We start from the raw sequence: 16812 nt of genomic DNA on the forward strand, positions 1-16812 counted from the left end.
TTTGCTTTCTGAGCCACTCTTCACTAATGACTGGATCAAGGCTCGGAGCGAGCTGCAATACCCGAGCGCTCTGGCCTCTTGAGCGGGCCACGCTGTTTCTGTGTGCTATTTGATTGAATGCTAAATTTGTCCGGCCCTCTGTTTCAAAAGAGACAACATTCCCATCTGGCTCAAGTATGTACCTCCTACAGGAATGTTTTGTACCGGAAAATTTGTTTTAAATTGGTGCCAGACGTTTCCTGAAAGTCTGCTTCGATACACAAGGTACCGAGCTCGGACATTAAAATGACACAAACAAGCTAAAAAGTATCAGTTTAATGGACATAAGAATGATGTTGTTGTCCATTAAACGGCCTGATAAGTTCAGTTATGGAGGTTAATTCTGGTTTGATCCTGGTGTAGAAGGTTGCAGAGGTGAGACGATTTTTCAGGTGACGTAACGGACCTTCTGGCAATCTTACTGATTGTCTAAGCGATGCCACGTTAACGTAAGATAAAAGCAGTTTACACGATCATACAATGTGGGATGGGACAACAAAAGAGCAATATATAGAATTGAAAAAGCAAAAAAACAAACGAATCCAGGACACTTTTTGATCTTTCTCCTGTGAGCCTCCATGATGGCAGCACCTGTGTTTACCAGGAGTTGTGGAACAAACAACAATCCTTTCAGTGCCAGGTGTGTTGTTCAGGTGCTGGATGGTTAAGCACTGCCATCAGGTGCCCTCAGGCTGCTACTGCTCTTCAGCTGCACGCACACACACACACACACACACACACACTGTGGGCGAAGGCTGACTTACCACTTCTGTTCTCTCGACAGCTGTCTTCATAATCAGTCACTCAGCAGGTCCAGGCCGTCTCCGTTCTAGCCGTGTGTGCTGTGCAGAAGAGTCTATTATTCCCTGTTATTCCCACACAGGCGTCGTAGGGCTTCGTATTTCCTTTCGGTACAACCAGGAGAGGAATAAACTCTCTGCAGCACTTTGATTGTTTGTTGCTTTACACTCTTGAGTTGGACTCGCTAGCGTTGGCGTCATTCTGATGCATGATGTGATAACTGGGGTCATCAGAAGCACTGCGTTCTTACGGCGGCTGCAGGAAATACTTGTGATGATAGTTCAAGGAGTTCTGCCCGATAAGTTATTTTTAGTTCAGTTTAATTGTTGGGCAGTTTTATCGTCGAGCAATCCGACAATGTGTGAAAGCCGTTGGCACTGCGGTTCCCGCTGCCACTTCCGTAGCTTCCTGGATGCCGTGGACCCGGCTTCACTCCTGCCCAGCATGTCTGTGGGTTCTTTTGACTATGAAACCCGAATAGTCCCGGAGTTGTTGGGAGTGCGAGCCCTCGGCCAAGAAAACCCAGAGCCAGCAGCCAAAACACACGATGGCCGAGCAGAAAGTGCTAAGGCACTGAATGGCACTTAGCTCTCGTTCTCATTAGATAAAGCCAACCAACAGAGTTCTGCTCCTCCAGTGTCAGAGCTCCACAATGGCCCGGGACATCTCCTCTCTTAGTGAGGTGTCCGTGGTGAGGAGGGGCTGCTCACAATACCTCTCTTGTCTAAGCGCTGGGCTCGTTTCTCCTCTGCCAGTTCAGTCCATGCCAGGTTGCAAGGTAGACCAGGGCCAACGCGGACCTGTGGTGAAACAGAAGAATGCTCCGGGACACCAGATGCTAAACAACCCATTTGGCATCGTGCCGTGGGCCAGGGCGAGGATTCGGCTGTGCACGTGACGGGATACCAGACATTCCAAAGGGGGTGCCGATTGTGGGGAATTTGGAGGCTGCCGACCACAGCTCCGGGTCAGAGGTCACATTGTAGTCTGCTGATAAAATACCCGCGAATGCACACACAGAATTTTAAGATGATGACCGAGGCTCACCCAAGATATCCAAACATCAGATCGCAGGTCACCTTAAATCAATTATAATTGCAGTTTTATGTGCCTCTTTATTTTTCCTTGATCCCACGCAGAGAAGACTCCTACTATTCAAAATAAACAGACGCATTCATAGACTTCTATTGACCAAAGAAGTTCTCCTTGTCTTTTTGGCATTGTATTCCTTTTATTGGATAGCTGGCAGTGGACAGATGCCAGGAGATGAGGGTGCAGGTGCTTTTACCACATAGGTCACCAGGATGTGACATTGTAATATTGTTTGAGATAAAACCCTAAATAGCCAGAATGCGGAGGAGCAGCAGAAGAAGATGGAGGCCGAAGCGTGACATACGAAAGCAGCGGGATGTCTGGTGCCCTTTTACTTCCTGGCTTTTCATCCTCCTTTCTCCTCTTTGGATTATTTTCAGCTGTGTTTTTCTGCATCCTACCTGTATTTGGACACCAGGCTTACAGGGTACGTCAGCCGTTTTGTTCTGGTAGAAACATTTATCTACAATAAAAATGATGGAAGAGCACCGTTTTGCAGCAGCCTTGTTAGGACTGGTGACTTTATCTTTTGCGCCGCGTTTTGCACAAAAAAACCATCAGGACAGGAAGGAAGGAAGACGTGTGCATGCCAGCGCCGGGGCGAACACCAGATTAGGGTTTAGACAAAACAAAACACGGGACCACGTCCCCCTCTGCGGCCTCCGTACGGCACGCGGCAGGAGCCCCGTCATTACTGCTGCTTTGCAGGAACAGGATTCATTACCGGGACGCAGGACTCTGGAGAGGCCGCTGGGATAAACGCTCCAGCAGCAGCCACCACCAGCCTGGCCCCCGCCGTCTCCATCTGGCTTGAGTTACAGCCGTCCTGGTCTGTGGCCGGGACACACAGATGTTAAAACTATTGTAGCCTGCGTCCTGACTGAGGGAGAAAGCGGTTATTACTCAATGTCAAGTATTAAGAGGATGAGTGTCAGTATGGGAAACGTCAGGACGGCGGAACATTTCAGTTCCTCTGCAGAAAGCAACCATAGTCATCAAATTTCACGCGATTACTTTGTTTTTTTTAGACTCAATAACGACAGTTTAAGTCATTCAAAGAAGCACACCAGATTTGGCATTTTCTGTTGTGCATGAATTTAACCTCTAGCTAAATATTTAACCGGAATCCAAGGCAAAACCGTGCAATTACACAATTTTCCTTGATCTTGAATAATTTCACGGCATTAAACATAATCAGTGAATGCCATCCGTTCGCACTGTTTTGCAGTTTTTACACTTCCTCTCATGTAACCTCTCGGTTTTGCTGTTGGACTCATTAAGTGTCGCTTACGTGCGACTTTACATTTCACCTGCCTTTTGATTGTGAAGCCCTCGAGAGCTCCTCCACAGCTGGATCCTGGTCTGAATTGATAATCATTGTTTTTGCGCCTGAGGTTGACGCGCTGCTGTTTTTCAGATTGATGATTCTTTGGATTAACGTTCAGCTCTGTGGCGCTCACACGGTGCCAGCGGTCTTCTGAAAGCCGGTCGGTGTGTGCATGCAGAGGGGCCACAGTCACACGACTATTATGGTCTGTTGAGGGTCAGAGGCGCAGCATGGGGCTGCAGTAAGCCACTTTCAAGCAGTAAAGAGGGTTATTGAAGAACGTCTGTTGGCCTCTTTTACACTTCACGGTGTTGCAATCCCTGCTGAAGAGCTCTCTTAGCCCTACATGCTGTTCTGTTTGACGGCATCGGAAGAATGACTGACAGTCACCGAGACAACAAACCCCTGATATTACAAGTCGTACAAATGCTGCGGATAAAACATTTACTGCTGCAGTTTGCTGCTTGCGAACACCGACGGCTCTGGGACGTCGGCCTGCTGATGTATCGGGCAGCTTTGGTTTCAGACCTTCTTGCCAAGCCAGACATCTCTGAGCAGAGGACAGAGCAGGGCCTGTGTGGTTTTTCTGTGAGGTCTGCGGTGTTGAGTGTAAGGTCCCATTTAAACGAGTGTCTCCCCCCCCCCACTTCAAGCAGCCAGACTCCTTACAAGCCCGGTCGAAACCGCTGCTCCGTTCCAAACTCACTTTGGAGGTTATAGCCCAGAGAACAAGTTTGGCAAACTCAATGTGTGCAAAGGGCCGTTTCCCACAAATGCATGAAAGCTTTTTCAGACAGTCCGAGATCTCTGCCCGGCCTGTCCTCAGGGCCTCGGCTCCGTCCGACACATCCAGAGGAATGCTGACGCTGCTGACGCTGCTATCTCTGGGTCAACAGTCACAGCCGGACCCCTGTTGATTGTTTGTCAAAAGCTTCTTTTTTACTGCACCCCCCCCCCCCCCCTCCCCCCCCTCTCATTTTGAGGTCTGGCTGACTGCTGATTAAGATATTGAAGTCTCACTTGGAGTGGAAATGAGGGTCAAGCAAACTTCCAAGTTCAAAGCTGAAGAAGTGGAAGGCTTTATATATTCTAAACACTGGAATTTAAAGAAAGCAACCCGGGGCTTTGTGGCCAATACAAGCTTTGATTCTTGTTTGACTCGACTCCGTCCCCAAACGACCCTCTCACGGAACACCTCGTTGTGCAATTTCGGTCATCAGATTTTGGAAAGAGTGAATGAAACCGGACTGACTGCGGCGATAAATCTTGAATGGAGTGGTGGTAAACCGTGACAATGTGCAGCTTGAGAAGTCATGTTTTTAATCTGCTTTAAGATTTTTCTTCCTGTCATAACTCTTCTTCCTCGGTTCTGTGTCGGTCTGTGTAACGTAATTACGCTGCCATTTTGGCCTCAACTTGACAGTTTGAACCCTACTGGTGAACTAAAAGTTGAGCCCAATTAGTTTGAGAGAAGCAGAGCCTTTGAGTGTATAATGGGGACCAGGCATCGAGTACCTTCCACTTCTTAAGTTTTTGTCCAGACAAACCAGTCACATCTTGATTGAAGAATACTTAATTTAGTTGGATAAAGGTCACAGCGCGTGTCAGAACATATTAGTTTTCCTCACAGGATGAAAGGTGATATTTTCAGTCACACTGTCGGATGACGTCTCGCTGCTGCTCAGAGTTGGCGGACGCCTCCTGGACCTGTCGCTGACCTTGGCCGTCTGTAGCGTCGCATTAATCAGCAGCTCCGGGGCCGATGTCCTCGCTCTGATCTCTGCCATACCTGAGCGCAGCGCTGTGCTCATGTCCGAGTTGACTCGCGGTCCTGATTAGAAGACGGTGGGCGTCAGTGTGCCGGCCTCCGTCTTCTCCAATAGATCATCTTAATGAAGTCACTGTGCTGTGGCGAGTGGCAGGTGATTAATACAGTCATTAAGCCTGCTGTACGAGGGTGTACCTCCACCCGAGGTGCCCTTTGCTTGTTTAGAGATAAATCTGAGGACTAAGTGGACGGGGGACTGGCAGGGTGACAAGGCAGGATGGAGGTTCACACTGGATCTCAAATCAGTTCTCTGGGAAGAAGATTCAGGTTTGAGCTGGACAGTAAACTAAACTCACTGAACTACCGACATTGTGAATCTCCTACCAGCCTTAAATGTACTCTCAAGCGTCACTTAAAAACAGGCAAATATCCGAGGAGAAGATCTAAAGCACACTGCCTTTTGTTGTGCAGACAAAGAATCAAACTGCGTTCAGATATTTGCAGCCGGGGGCTTTGGAATAGATGGCTGATTATTTTCCTCTCCAAAGAATAGAGTTTCCAACCACAACAGAAAATCCCAGCAGACCGTGGCGCTCCGCTCCAGATGAAGCCTCTTTAATTCTTCCCGTGCAGAGTGACGGACAGGACCAGGATACGTGTTTCACTTGCTGCACTAAAGTAAACACTCTTGGTCCTGCTGTAAACAGGAAGCGGAGAGGATTCTGGGAGATCAGGGCTGCCTCTTTTGAGCTCACGCTCATCTTTCTAATCTCTTTGACTTGGCGTGTATCATCATCATCATAATCATCATCATAATCATCATCATCATCATCATCATCATCATCATCATCACAGGAATCCATGTTGATCAAGATATGTGTATCGACTGCATTTTACAGTATGAACCTAAATGATGGCTCGTTAGAGGGCCGATACTCATAGATGATTGTATATTGACTTTATTTCCAGGAGTAATAATAAGAGTTTTGTATATTAATCAATCAAAGTGCTGTGGTATAAAACGTGCGTCCGTCATGTGTAATCAGTCGCATTATGGCAGCATGCGCCAGCTAACCAAATGTGTAATGAAGATTGACAGTAGCCGACTTTACAATGACCCTTTTTGGAGAAAACCAGGCCAGATGTGTCACTGTAGACGTTTCTTAGTTTAGCTGAAAGTGTTATTCCGATTATTTTTCTGCGTCACACTGCTGCAAAAATGTTCCCATAAATATGAGACACGCGTTCCATAACAATTGTTTTAAAATAACAATGTGTTCTTTCAGAATGTGCAGGACACACACGAGGTCTGCACGCTGTCCGGCTCCAGATAAAGTGTATTTCTCTCGTTCCGGTATTTAATGTATGTTCCGCACACTTGGTCAGAGTATGTCATATGAGTGCAAAGGAGAATAATCTGTTAAAATTGCCAAATCTGCAACGAGGAACACTGTGCTTTGTAGCTTCTGTCACAGTTTGGCCTCATTCTGAGTACCTCTCAGTGTTGGACTCTTTGCAGTGATTAAATGTGACATTCCTCAAAACATTGAGAGTCAAAGCGTCTCTCATTCATCCCTCCACACCTTCACTGCATGTTTCCACCGTCCAAGGTAAGAAATTGGCCAGAAAATTACACTGAGTCATTTTTATGAATTCAGAGGTAAAACATCCCTTATATGGTTACACACAGATCCCGATTCCCCCTCTTTTTTTTTTTTTTTTTTGGGGAATAGAAGAAACGCACATCAATTTGGACTACTAGAGGGCAAAACGGGCTGCATGTCTATCCAAAATAAACTTTGAGATTCCACATTTCAGGCAAGTTTGTGCATAGCAGAGTGCTTAGTCACTGCACACGTCCCTTCGTGTCGACGCAGACAAACTGCTGTTTACTTTCAGTTTTTAATCTCCAAAAACCTCTACCCTCTTTTCCCCCACATAGGTCTTAATCTCGAAATGGTGCTCCGTCAAGTTGGCAACTGTAAACTGCTGCAGGAAGACGTTTCATGTTTCAGCACAAGCTGTGGAAATACAAAAACTCTCTGACATCAATTTGTGCTTATTGGAGGGTTTGTTCATGTTATTGTGTCCACCCCTGTGTGCATGCATGTTAGCGATGGAGAGGGAGAGAGAGCTGGTTAGCACTGAGGTGCATCAGGAGAAGGAGGAAAGCGCTCGTGTGTGAGTCGAAAAGAAAAGGCGCTGGTATTCCCCCCCCCCCCAGGACAACTGATAAAGCGTTTGGCAGGAAAGGCCTCGCAAATGACTGCATTCCTTGTTAACCTTGTAAGGCTATTTTTGCCGCTAAAGGGCCTTTTGAGCGGGCACCTTTTGTTCTGCCCTGCAGCTTGAAACAGGAAAGACTGGTTTGCATTGTGACCGTCTGGGAGTTTGGCTCCGGTCTCTCGTCACGATCCAAACCAATCCATCCCAATGTTGAGCTCTTGTTTACGCACTGAATCTCCACCGCTCCCGACAGATGAAACCCCGTAACTCCGCCACACAGTTGACTGCAAAAGTAATGCAAATAGGGAGCCGAGGCTGTGCACATATTTCACGATAAAGCTGAGATTACAAGGAGGGAGAGTTGGAGTGGTTTGCCAGGCAATGTGCAGAATATCTGTCTAGAATCGAATGAAAGCCAACTCCCCGCTCGTCTGCTAAAGGGACGTATGTTTGTAGATGTCTCTTATTGTGTTTTCAAGGGACATTCCAACGCTCCAAAATCCCCTCTGACTGTCCCCAGGAGGTGAAAGGCCTCTGAGCCGTCTTCCTGCTGCCTGACTGGTCCATCCAGTGTTGGGTAGTGTTTGAGCTGCAGCTCCCTCAGGGATTCCTGGAAGTGAATGTGATCATGTCTTAAGAGGATTAAGAGGAGACCCCGGCTGATGTTGAGCCAGAGGTCAACATCGCTGTTATGGTGGGAATGACCTCGCCCGTCAGTGTGTCAACATGCACCGAAGTGACCGAGTTACTGTTGACTCTCTGCAGAAAAATGACAGGAATAGCACTTTACAATGCATTCACCATACAAACAATCTTAACTTCAGTATACACTTAATATTCTTGTCTTTGCCCCATTTCACAAACGGTTGCAGACAAACCACGGCATTTGTTTCGATGATTGAAATGTGTCAAAAGCTGGCCTGAATGTGATTTCTTGTGTCTTTGTGGCCCCCCCCCCCCCCCCCCCCGAGGCTGATCTGATCTGATCTTTCATTCTCTTCCTCCTCTCCTCACAGAGCCTGGATGAGCTGGACGATGACGACGCTGGGGAGAAGGACAGGAAGGAGGAGGAGCTGGTGCAGGCCAACACTTTCCAGAACGAGGCCATGACAGCTGACCTCGCCATCGGCCACTTGATGGTAAGAAACAGCATGACAGGAGGACAGAGCTTACTACCTCTGGTGGTAACCATTGGTTGTATCTCCTCCACTTCAGAGAAGGTTTAATATCCACATAAGAGTTGATACAGAGGTCATTCATAGCCAAAATAAAGAAAGGCTTCCAGCATGCAAGAAGAGACTTGATGTCTGCAGCAGTGCCTCTCTACTCTACTCTGTGTTGTCTCCCATAGACTCGTGTGATGTTCTGCTTCTCCACCACACTGCATTGTACAGATTGATACATCGGTGCTGCCAAACAGAGGCACTGTTGCTCAGGCAGACACCCGGAGAGCTCACGAGCTGAGTTTGTTTGAAAGGCTGCGGTGACACAAAACCCAAAGGTGTTTCGACATTTCATCATCACTGTGAAATCAGTTAAAAGCAATACGAATCACCCTAAAATCCTGTTGAAGCTACTCGGGGAGACGGCTTCTCACAGGTCTGGGGCCTTTGGTTGAAGCTGGTTGAACATACAAAGCAGCTAATGTCCATGTGACTCTTTTCTTGTAACAAGATGAACGTTGGGATGAAGTTGATACAATTCTCTGTCTTTTAACGAGCAAAAATACCAAATATTCACAAGCTCCAGCTTCGGCAATATCTGAGGATTTGTTGCTTTCTCCAGTTTTGGAGTGTAGGATGGACAAAAGAAGCAACTCAGAGGTGTTGCCTTGGGCAAACTAAATGAGTAATTGACAAAGCGAAATATCAATTGAAGTATAGATTGTGAAACACAGCAGTATGATTCACATCACACACCACACAGTGTTTCTCTGTGCAGCTCAAGTCCACGAGGTTAAAAGCCACATCCATCAGACTTCATCTGAAAGCCAGGGTTTGGGTCTGCTTTGTGTACGAGGTGTCTGCTTCTTAATGGTGTGAATCAGGTATGAGTGTTTTAATCTTAGCGAGCAACATTGAGACGGTCTGCTCTTCCTCCAGATCAGTCCAGGAGGCGTCGATAGAGCGAGGACACCAATCAGTCAGAGAACAAATGACACGCTCGTTATTTCAGTCTTTTATGATGGCGAGGATAGTGGCTCACATTCAGTCGTGCGGTGTTTGTCATTAAAACGTCAAATGCACGGAGGGATTTACAATATGAAACGGAGCACATGCAGGATATGAGAAGCTGCGTAACGACACCATCTGATTTACATGAAGTGTTATTTGAAAGAAATAAAATAAACAAATAACCGAATGGCTCCGCCACTGAGTGACAACTCTTGTGGGTGTAAGAGTTTCGTTCCAGAAGGATCGGCTGTTATGCATCAGCAGACTTATTTTGTATTTGGGGCTGGACTCGTCTGAGGCTCTTTACGTGTGTATGAAATATGTACACAAACACCACACTAACAGGAAGATTGTGAGAGCACCTGCTGAGACGTAGAAAATAAGAAGCAGGAGGATTTGACTATTTAAACGAGGTAGACTACGCATAAACAAACAACAAGCCTTTCAGTATGTCCTGCAGCTTCTATCCGTTCTTTTTATATAAAGAGATTCCCATCATCTCAAACAGAACTTGTCCATTCATGCGTGCTGAATCTATTCTTACTAAAGTTCACAGCATGAGGCCTAACGCAGACCAGATGTGGTGATGCAGAAACTAACCATTAGATGTCTCTCTGTCACTCGCATAACACTGGCATTCATATTCCGCTGTGCCAGCCTGCTCATGAAGAGCCGGAGGAATCCAGTGTGGTCGGTGGATTTACTGCAGAGCTGTCAGTAAGACATCTGTAAAGATGGAGCGTCCCCAAAAAAATGTGCCGCTCCTCTCGGGCCCCATTTATCAACGGGAGACAAGCAATTGCCATGTCAGGCCCGTTATGATATACAGCGTCCAGTCGGGCCTCGTAGCTGTTATCAAGATATCTGGACAGAAAGCTTTTTCTTCTTTTCATAAAAGAAGCTCAGCTCACTTCTGTTCAGAGCCGAATGGCTGTTAACGGTCTCCCGCAGGTCTCGGAGCATGTTAAAGACTTAATGGAAACTCCTGGATGTGAAATATTTTATGTTTGAATGTTTCATTTTCTTTTTCCCATCTTTTTCTGGGGACCTGTGCTCCATTTAGATCTGCCTCTAGAGAGAGAGAGAGTGTGTGTGTGTGTGTGTGTGTGTGCACGGACACACAGCTCCCCTCCGTGTGACAGGACACGTGTATCCCATGTGTGCACGGTGAGAGAGGCCCTCTGCAGGCATGTGGTCCTTGTTATCAGGCCTTACCTCCCTCTGGTATGTCCTAAGTCCGACAAGAAAACCTGTTCCAGTGATCCATCAGTCGGAACCATATGGAACATTCCTCGGGATCATCTGCATTTAATGCGGCTCCAGGTCCACAGCAGAGCAGTTATTCTGCCTCTCTCTCTCTCTTACATGGAAAACACACTTTGTCACAAGTCTAATTTGCATTTTCAATTAGCACCTTTCAGACCAGAGCGTCTTGTGTGAGCGGGAGGGAACCGTTCACTACCCATCACACGGCATTTCCAAACCAGGAGGTTCATTTCATCCCGTTGCCTGAAACAATATTTGATCACACTCACACTCCTGTTGATTCAAGAGTTGAAGGATTGCTGTTGTATAAGCCGACTGAAACGCACCAATATTTATCTTTGACGGGACTTCTAGCTGCAGAAATAGTTTCGGTATAGCTGGTGAGAAACTGAAAAACATTTTCACAGCAAACCAGAGACACTGCAGCAGATCTAATCACACTTTATTCAGATATCACTTAAAACATAAAGAGAAGGTGCTGCTATGGATTTGTGTGCAAGTGAAGTTCATGTAAGGACCCGAGAGCGATATAGAGAAAAATAAACCCTTTGACTGATACTCAATATAGCTGTATCGGTCAAAAGCAGGGCAAGAGGTGGTCATGACTGCCTGCAGCTGTTTACAGTGTTGTTCGCAGGTTAGCCCTGTTTTCATCCTCACACTTCGATTGATGTTGGCATTCTGACATCTGTTTAGAGCAGAGCTGCACAGTAGGTACACTGCTCGCCCATAATGATCATCCAAACATGTACAGTACTTGCCAGTACTTGTCAATCATGTGACCTTATTTGAAGAGCATCTCTCTCTCTCACTGAACGCCTCGTGTAAAATAGTGATCTTCATCAGCCTTGTACAGAGAAATGCTCTGAGCGCTGCTGTTAGGAAGCTGGATGGAACGGCAAATACCACCTTTTAATGGCATTCCTTTATGGATTTTTGCATTTAATGAGCTGTCGACTTAAATCAGAGTCAACATCGAGCCATAAATGTCCGTGCAAGACATTTGGATGCGTTATGACAAAGAAATGAAGCATTCTGCTGGAGTTCAAGTGATAAAGTACTCGTTTCATTGTTGATATTTGTCTCTGTATTCTCAGCAGCTCTGCAGTCGGGCTTATGGGAGCTGTCAGCGCAGCTCAAGCATGATAAATAAAGTTGCGCGGACTTGTGTCGTGTGCAGTGATGAAGTCGCACATGAGCTACGCCGACCTTGTCTCGCAGATTCATATCCCAGACACTGAAACACGGTGAAGCGCTGCGGTAGTAATGTGGCAAATGAAGTCTGTGATGTTTTCTGAAAACAATCATATGTTTCTGCGTTCTCATGCTGAGATGCGGGGGATGACACCCTTCTGCCAGAGCCTCGCGACGTCTGCGGACCGCCGTGGCCTTCCTTCACATTGTTCTTTTGACTCGTGTTTAAACCCCTTTTTCACCTCAGAAGATAATCAATCTGTTCCACTAACCTCCGTCAGTAGTTCAAACGGACTTTGAATGTGAAATCTTACAGAACAGATGTATTAACGTTTCTTGGGAAACGTGAAACCAAACGATTGTTTCCTGCCTGGTCAGGAAGCTGACCGTGTTCCTGACCGGCAGAGTGGGTTTCCAGGTCAATTGTATATTCAAATCATCCTGTTGGTTTATTCAAGTTACTCTTGACTGTCGAGGCACGAGAGCAAACACACATTTACATATAGACAGCATTTTGAGATCTGTATTGACTGGCGGCTCTGTTAGAGGTTTACAGCTGCTGTACGCATCACACCTCAACAAAGAATATACTGTCGTCCTCTTTTTCTGTCTCGTCTTCAGTCTTGATTTGGTTCCCCCTCATCTCTAATCATTTACTCTGGGAAGGAGGATGTGGTAGTGCTGAAACGCAGAAGTGGATCAACAGAAATCTTTGATTGCAACTCCTCAAATTGGACGAAACGAGCAATTTGAAGAACGCTGGGAAATTGCGACGGACATTTTTCACTATTTTCGGGCATTTAATAAACTAGTTAATTTCAAAATCATTAATCTTTAACCCCAGTATGCACAGTCCGGTTCTTTCTTTTTCTAACAAACCAACTCGGTACACATGAAGAGTAGCACCATCTGTCCGACTTCCACTGTAGAAACGTTTGAACGGTGTAATCCAACAGCTGGATTTGAAAAAGCCAGCTGTTGGATTACACCAAATCCTCGAAAATGTCAGTTCCTAGAATAAATTTCATCAAAGCGCTCTTAAATCCAGGTGTTTCTTGTGTGCAGGTGATGTATTATTTAGTGTCTGACCTGCTGCTGCAGCAGGCCGCCCTCTCACTGTCCTCCATCTCAATAAATCTATCCAGGCTTGAGCCCGAGAAGGGATGAGGGGTCGGGATTTCATCCGCGGGTAATGGATGATATGTCACCGAGACGGAGAGGCTGGTGCATGCTAAGAGTCAGCCACGGCGTCTCCCCCCCCCCTCACCACGCTAAAGCAACGTTGTGACTGATAGATTGCAGCCAAGGCTCCTCAATCAAACCTGGGACCCTTCACTGCACAAGACCTTAGGAAGGAAGCGATGCGCATTCGTCTCTCACACACCTCATTTTTGGAAGGAAAACGCTATTTTACCGAAGACGGTTTTATTGGAGCATCACTGCCGTATAGATCTAAACAACCTTTAGATCATACAATAATGGGGAAAAAGAAGATAAACAGGCACCTCCATGTTACAAAAAGCAGATTGCCTTTCTGCCTCTTGGGGCTACAGAGCTCCTGTTGAACTATTAAATGGAACAAAGCTCATCTATACATCAGCTCAGCAGCTGCGATTCACAAACGTTCATACACAACCTAAAGGCTTTTTATAAATGTTGCTCCTGATGAATTTCTCTTATCCGTAGATGGTTTTGTGTTTCTTTTTTTTGTGTCTTTTGTTTGGTGAACCAACACCACCCAAGGCAGCCGAACACAAATGATACCTGAAAGCTCATTCTGCTATCTACTGCTTTTGTGAAATTGAGACTGAAGAAGCACTTCTCTCTAGAGTTTCTGGAGTTATTGTTTGTGGACTGAAGGCGATCCTTTCCTTTTTTTTGTTTCAGGAAACCCCCAGATCTGGGAGCGGCCGCCACAAGAGGTGAGACTCGTTTTATTACCCCGACACTGAGAGTGGAGTTTATCTGCTTTGGCGTCGCTGGCAATGTGTCAAGAGAAGGGACGGAGGCCGGGATGAGAAACAGCAGTTTGTGTCATTCATTACTAGAGCAGATTCCCTCTGAAATGATCCCACGGCCTTTTTCTTGGTGCGTCACTGTTGATGTCTTGTTCTTTTCTCCCTCGATGCTGCTCTTTTCATGCTTTTATGGCTCAAGAAAGATGACTGTTGATGACACTTCGCTGCCGCTGCTGGCAGGGCGTGTTGAAAGCAAATCATTTGCTTTGAAACGTTTCTAAAATGTGTGGCTCATTTCGGTCGAGATTGCTTTGCAAGATTGCATTTGATGAGGGGCTTTCAAACTTTTTCTTTTCGAACAATGTTTGGACCGACACCTCCTTCTGGGCAGATGATTTCTATATTTTTTTTTCATACAATTTACAAAATTGTGGTAAAAACAACTGTTCTTTCATCTGCTTCCATTATATTACAATATTTATAAAATAATAGTCCCATTTTGTATCTCTGAATTGCAAACTATTGAAGAAAAAATGTACTTATTGACCCGATGAATCATCACAAGTGCAGCCTGTGAGACACAGTCAACACGACGAGTGGTGGAGTCCTTTGAGAACATCTGTGTGTGTTTATTTTTGCTTTATTTGAAACCAAATTGCGAAGTCGTGGCCAACCCCAACAGCCAAGTTCACCAGCTGACATTCAATCTGGCCGTGTAATTATGGCCGCTGCTCTCATCGGCTGGCTCGGCTGCACTTGGGACGCTCCGCCGCTCTGCAGCGGATAACCCGCCAGGTGGGCTGGGCAGCAACTTTATAGATACGTGTCGCCCTCTAATTTACTCACTTTCTGTCAACCCTCCCCGCGCTGTCACTTCATCTTTTGTCTTTTTTTTTAGATTCAAGCCGTTCATCTGCTGCACAGTTTGGTCCTGCTCTCCACAAATACTCATTTCGTAATGTTGAAAAGTCCAGACCCACAATGTTCCATGTTATATGATGATATCAGATCAGATTCAAATATCTCGCAGTAACTATTATCTGGCTGCTGGACGGTTAAATGTGTCTGATTCTCTCATTAGCTTATGAAAATTAGTTGGGAAATTGCAGTAATTATTGTGATTTCGATAACGTTTGAGTAATTGTTCAGCCCTTTTAGTAACGCAGTTTCTTTGTCTGAAGCTCCCCCTACCTCTCAGATGAATACATGAAACTATGTAACCACAGTAGCTCACCTTGCATAGTTCAGGGGGCCTGGGAGATTGGAGCATGGGTCAATGAGGTTTGCTGATTACTTTAAAGGAGCAAAATACAACATTCAGAGCATTAATAAAGACTATTTTCTTTGTAAAGGTTTAGTGGAGTAATGTCTACCTGAGCAGAACAATGAAGTCGCTCTATCTCTGTGTGTTTTTAATCACAGCATCTCCTCTTTTTGTTGTTGCTGAGAGCCGTTAAGAGGCAATCAAAATGCTCCCAATCTTGTATGTTGCACCTTTTTAAAGTACGAGCTCAAAAGCACTCTGAATGTCTCGGCGTTTTCTTGCTATTTGCGTGTTGTGGTTTCCAGTGTAGTTTTTGGCTCTTGACTTTGTGAGAGCCGTGGTTCTACCTGTGGCTGTTTGAAGGCTCTCCTATCTGTGCGCTCTCCTTCCCACCTGCTGAGGCCTCCCGAGAGCGCGTGATTGGCTCAGCCTCCCTCTCTCCCAGACCTCAAGCTGCAGGGTGCTAATGGGCCACGGTGTGATATTTAGTATCAAGGCCGTGGATGTTTAGGTTTAGCTTCAACACCCGCTGAGCCCACTTGTGTGTGTGTGTGTGTGTGTGTGTGTGCGTGTGTGTGTGTGTTGCAACCAGGGAGATGTCTATAGAACCCAGATGACATGCATGGATGTAGACACACAGGGCATGTCATCGTCTTGTGCTCGGCTCTTTTTCGGCCTTATGGTGAGGGGACGTGTTTGTTGTCACGCTTTGTAATGTATTCGCACAAGCGTATAGCATGCGTGCTCGTGCCAATAAAGGAAGAGTCGCCCTGAAGAGCCTACAATGAGAGAGATGAATGAAATGCACTTCATCTTGGCGTAGGCGGGTAACAAGGACTCTCCTCTCGATCAAAGGCGAGCTGTGCAGCATTTCTAAAAATCCACAATTCAGTGTTTTGTGGCAGCACTGGGCAAAGATGTCACACAATCTCCAGAGGACATAAACTGTCTTTTATTTAAAGGTCCTCTATACGACTTTCAGAGCATTCGTGTTGCAGCAAAAAAACCTTTTTGACTCTCAGAGTTAAAAGTACTTCGTAAAGGAGTCGAATAATGGAAACAGGATATTTGGCAGATCCTGAAAAGAGTGCAGATGGTTCAGAAGAGTTGTATTTGTCGTTTGTCTTGCCAGCAGCTCTCCTCTGTTTCAGCTGTAGAAATATGCAGACAGCCCCTTCAGACAATCCAGTGAAGTCTACCGTCGTACTCGCAATCATTTGATTCCCGGGGAAGGTTTTGTAAACCTGCCACAATCTGTTCCTGCCGGGGAGCGGGAGTCGTTGTAGTCGGGGTGTGGGGGTGCAGAGCCAGCAACTCATTCCGAGTTTCCTCGTCGATAATTATTGAAAATGAGTTCAGTGAGAAAATAAACAGCACATGAACGTTCTTCCCCAGCTGCCCCAGAATCCGTCTCCAAGTAGCGAGAAGGTGACGAGGAGATGAGGTTAATGTTCTGCTCGAGCTGCATGCAGAACCCTTCTTATGTTCTCTCTCTCTCACCAGCTTAAGAACAGTGACGCACGTGTTTCCACGGCCATTCTTGAGCCTATTTGAAGTTGTAATATGTAAATTGGTTCTTAATCAGAATCCTTTTTGCACCAAAGTTGCAAAACCTTGACGTCCTTTTCTCCATTAATGGAATAAAAGGCGGCGGGGTTGTTAATAGTGCACGGCGAATTGAAAGGGCAAACACGCAGAAGATA

At 46.0% G+C, this 16812-nt stretch overlaps 1 protein-coding gene across 1 annotated transcript in view; it reads left to right on the forward strand.

Moving 5' to 3' along the window:
• Positions 1 to 16812, forward strand: part of pawr (PRKC, apoptosis, WT1, regulator) — a 43948-nt gene that overhangs the window by 21753 nt on the left and 5383 nt on the right. Inside the window, exons 2-3 of the mRNA XM_076111808.1 lie at positions 8270 to 8392; positions 13775 to 13809. Of these exons, the coding sequence (XP_075967923.1) occupies positions 8270 to 8392; positions 13775 to 13809 (158 nt within the window). The remainder of the gene's footprint in view (positions 1 to 8269; positions 8393 to 13774; positions 13810 to 16812) is intronic.

The sequence above is a fragment of the Anarhichas minor genome, unplaced genomic scaffold (genome assembly GCF_050575085.1).
Source record: "Anarhichas minor isolate MPS153535 unplaced genomic scaffold, ASM5057508v1 ptg000045l, whole genome shotgun sequence".
NCBI lineage: Eukaryota > Metazoa > Chordata > Actinopteri > Perciformes > Anarhichadidae > Anarhichas > Anarhichas minor.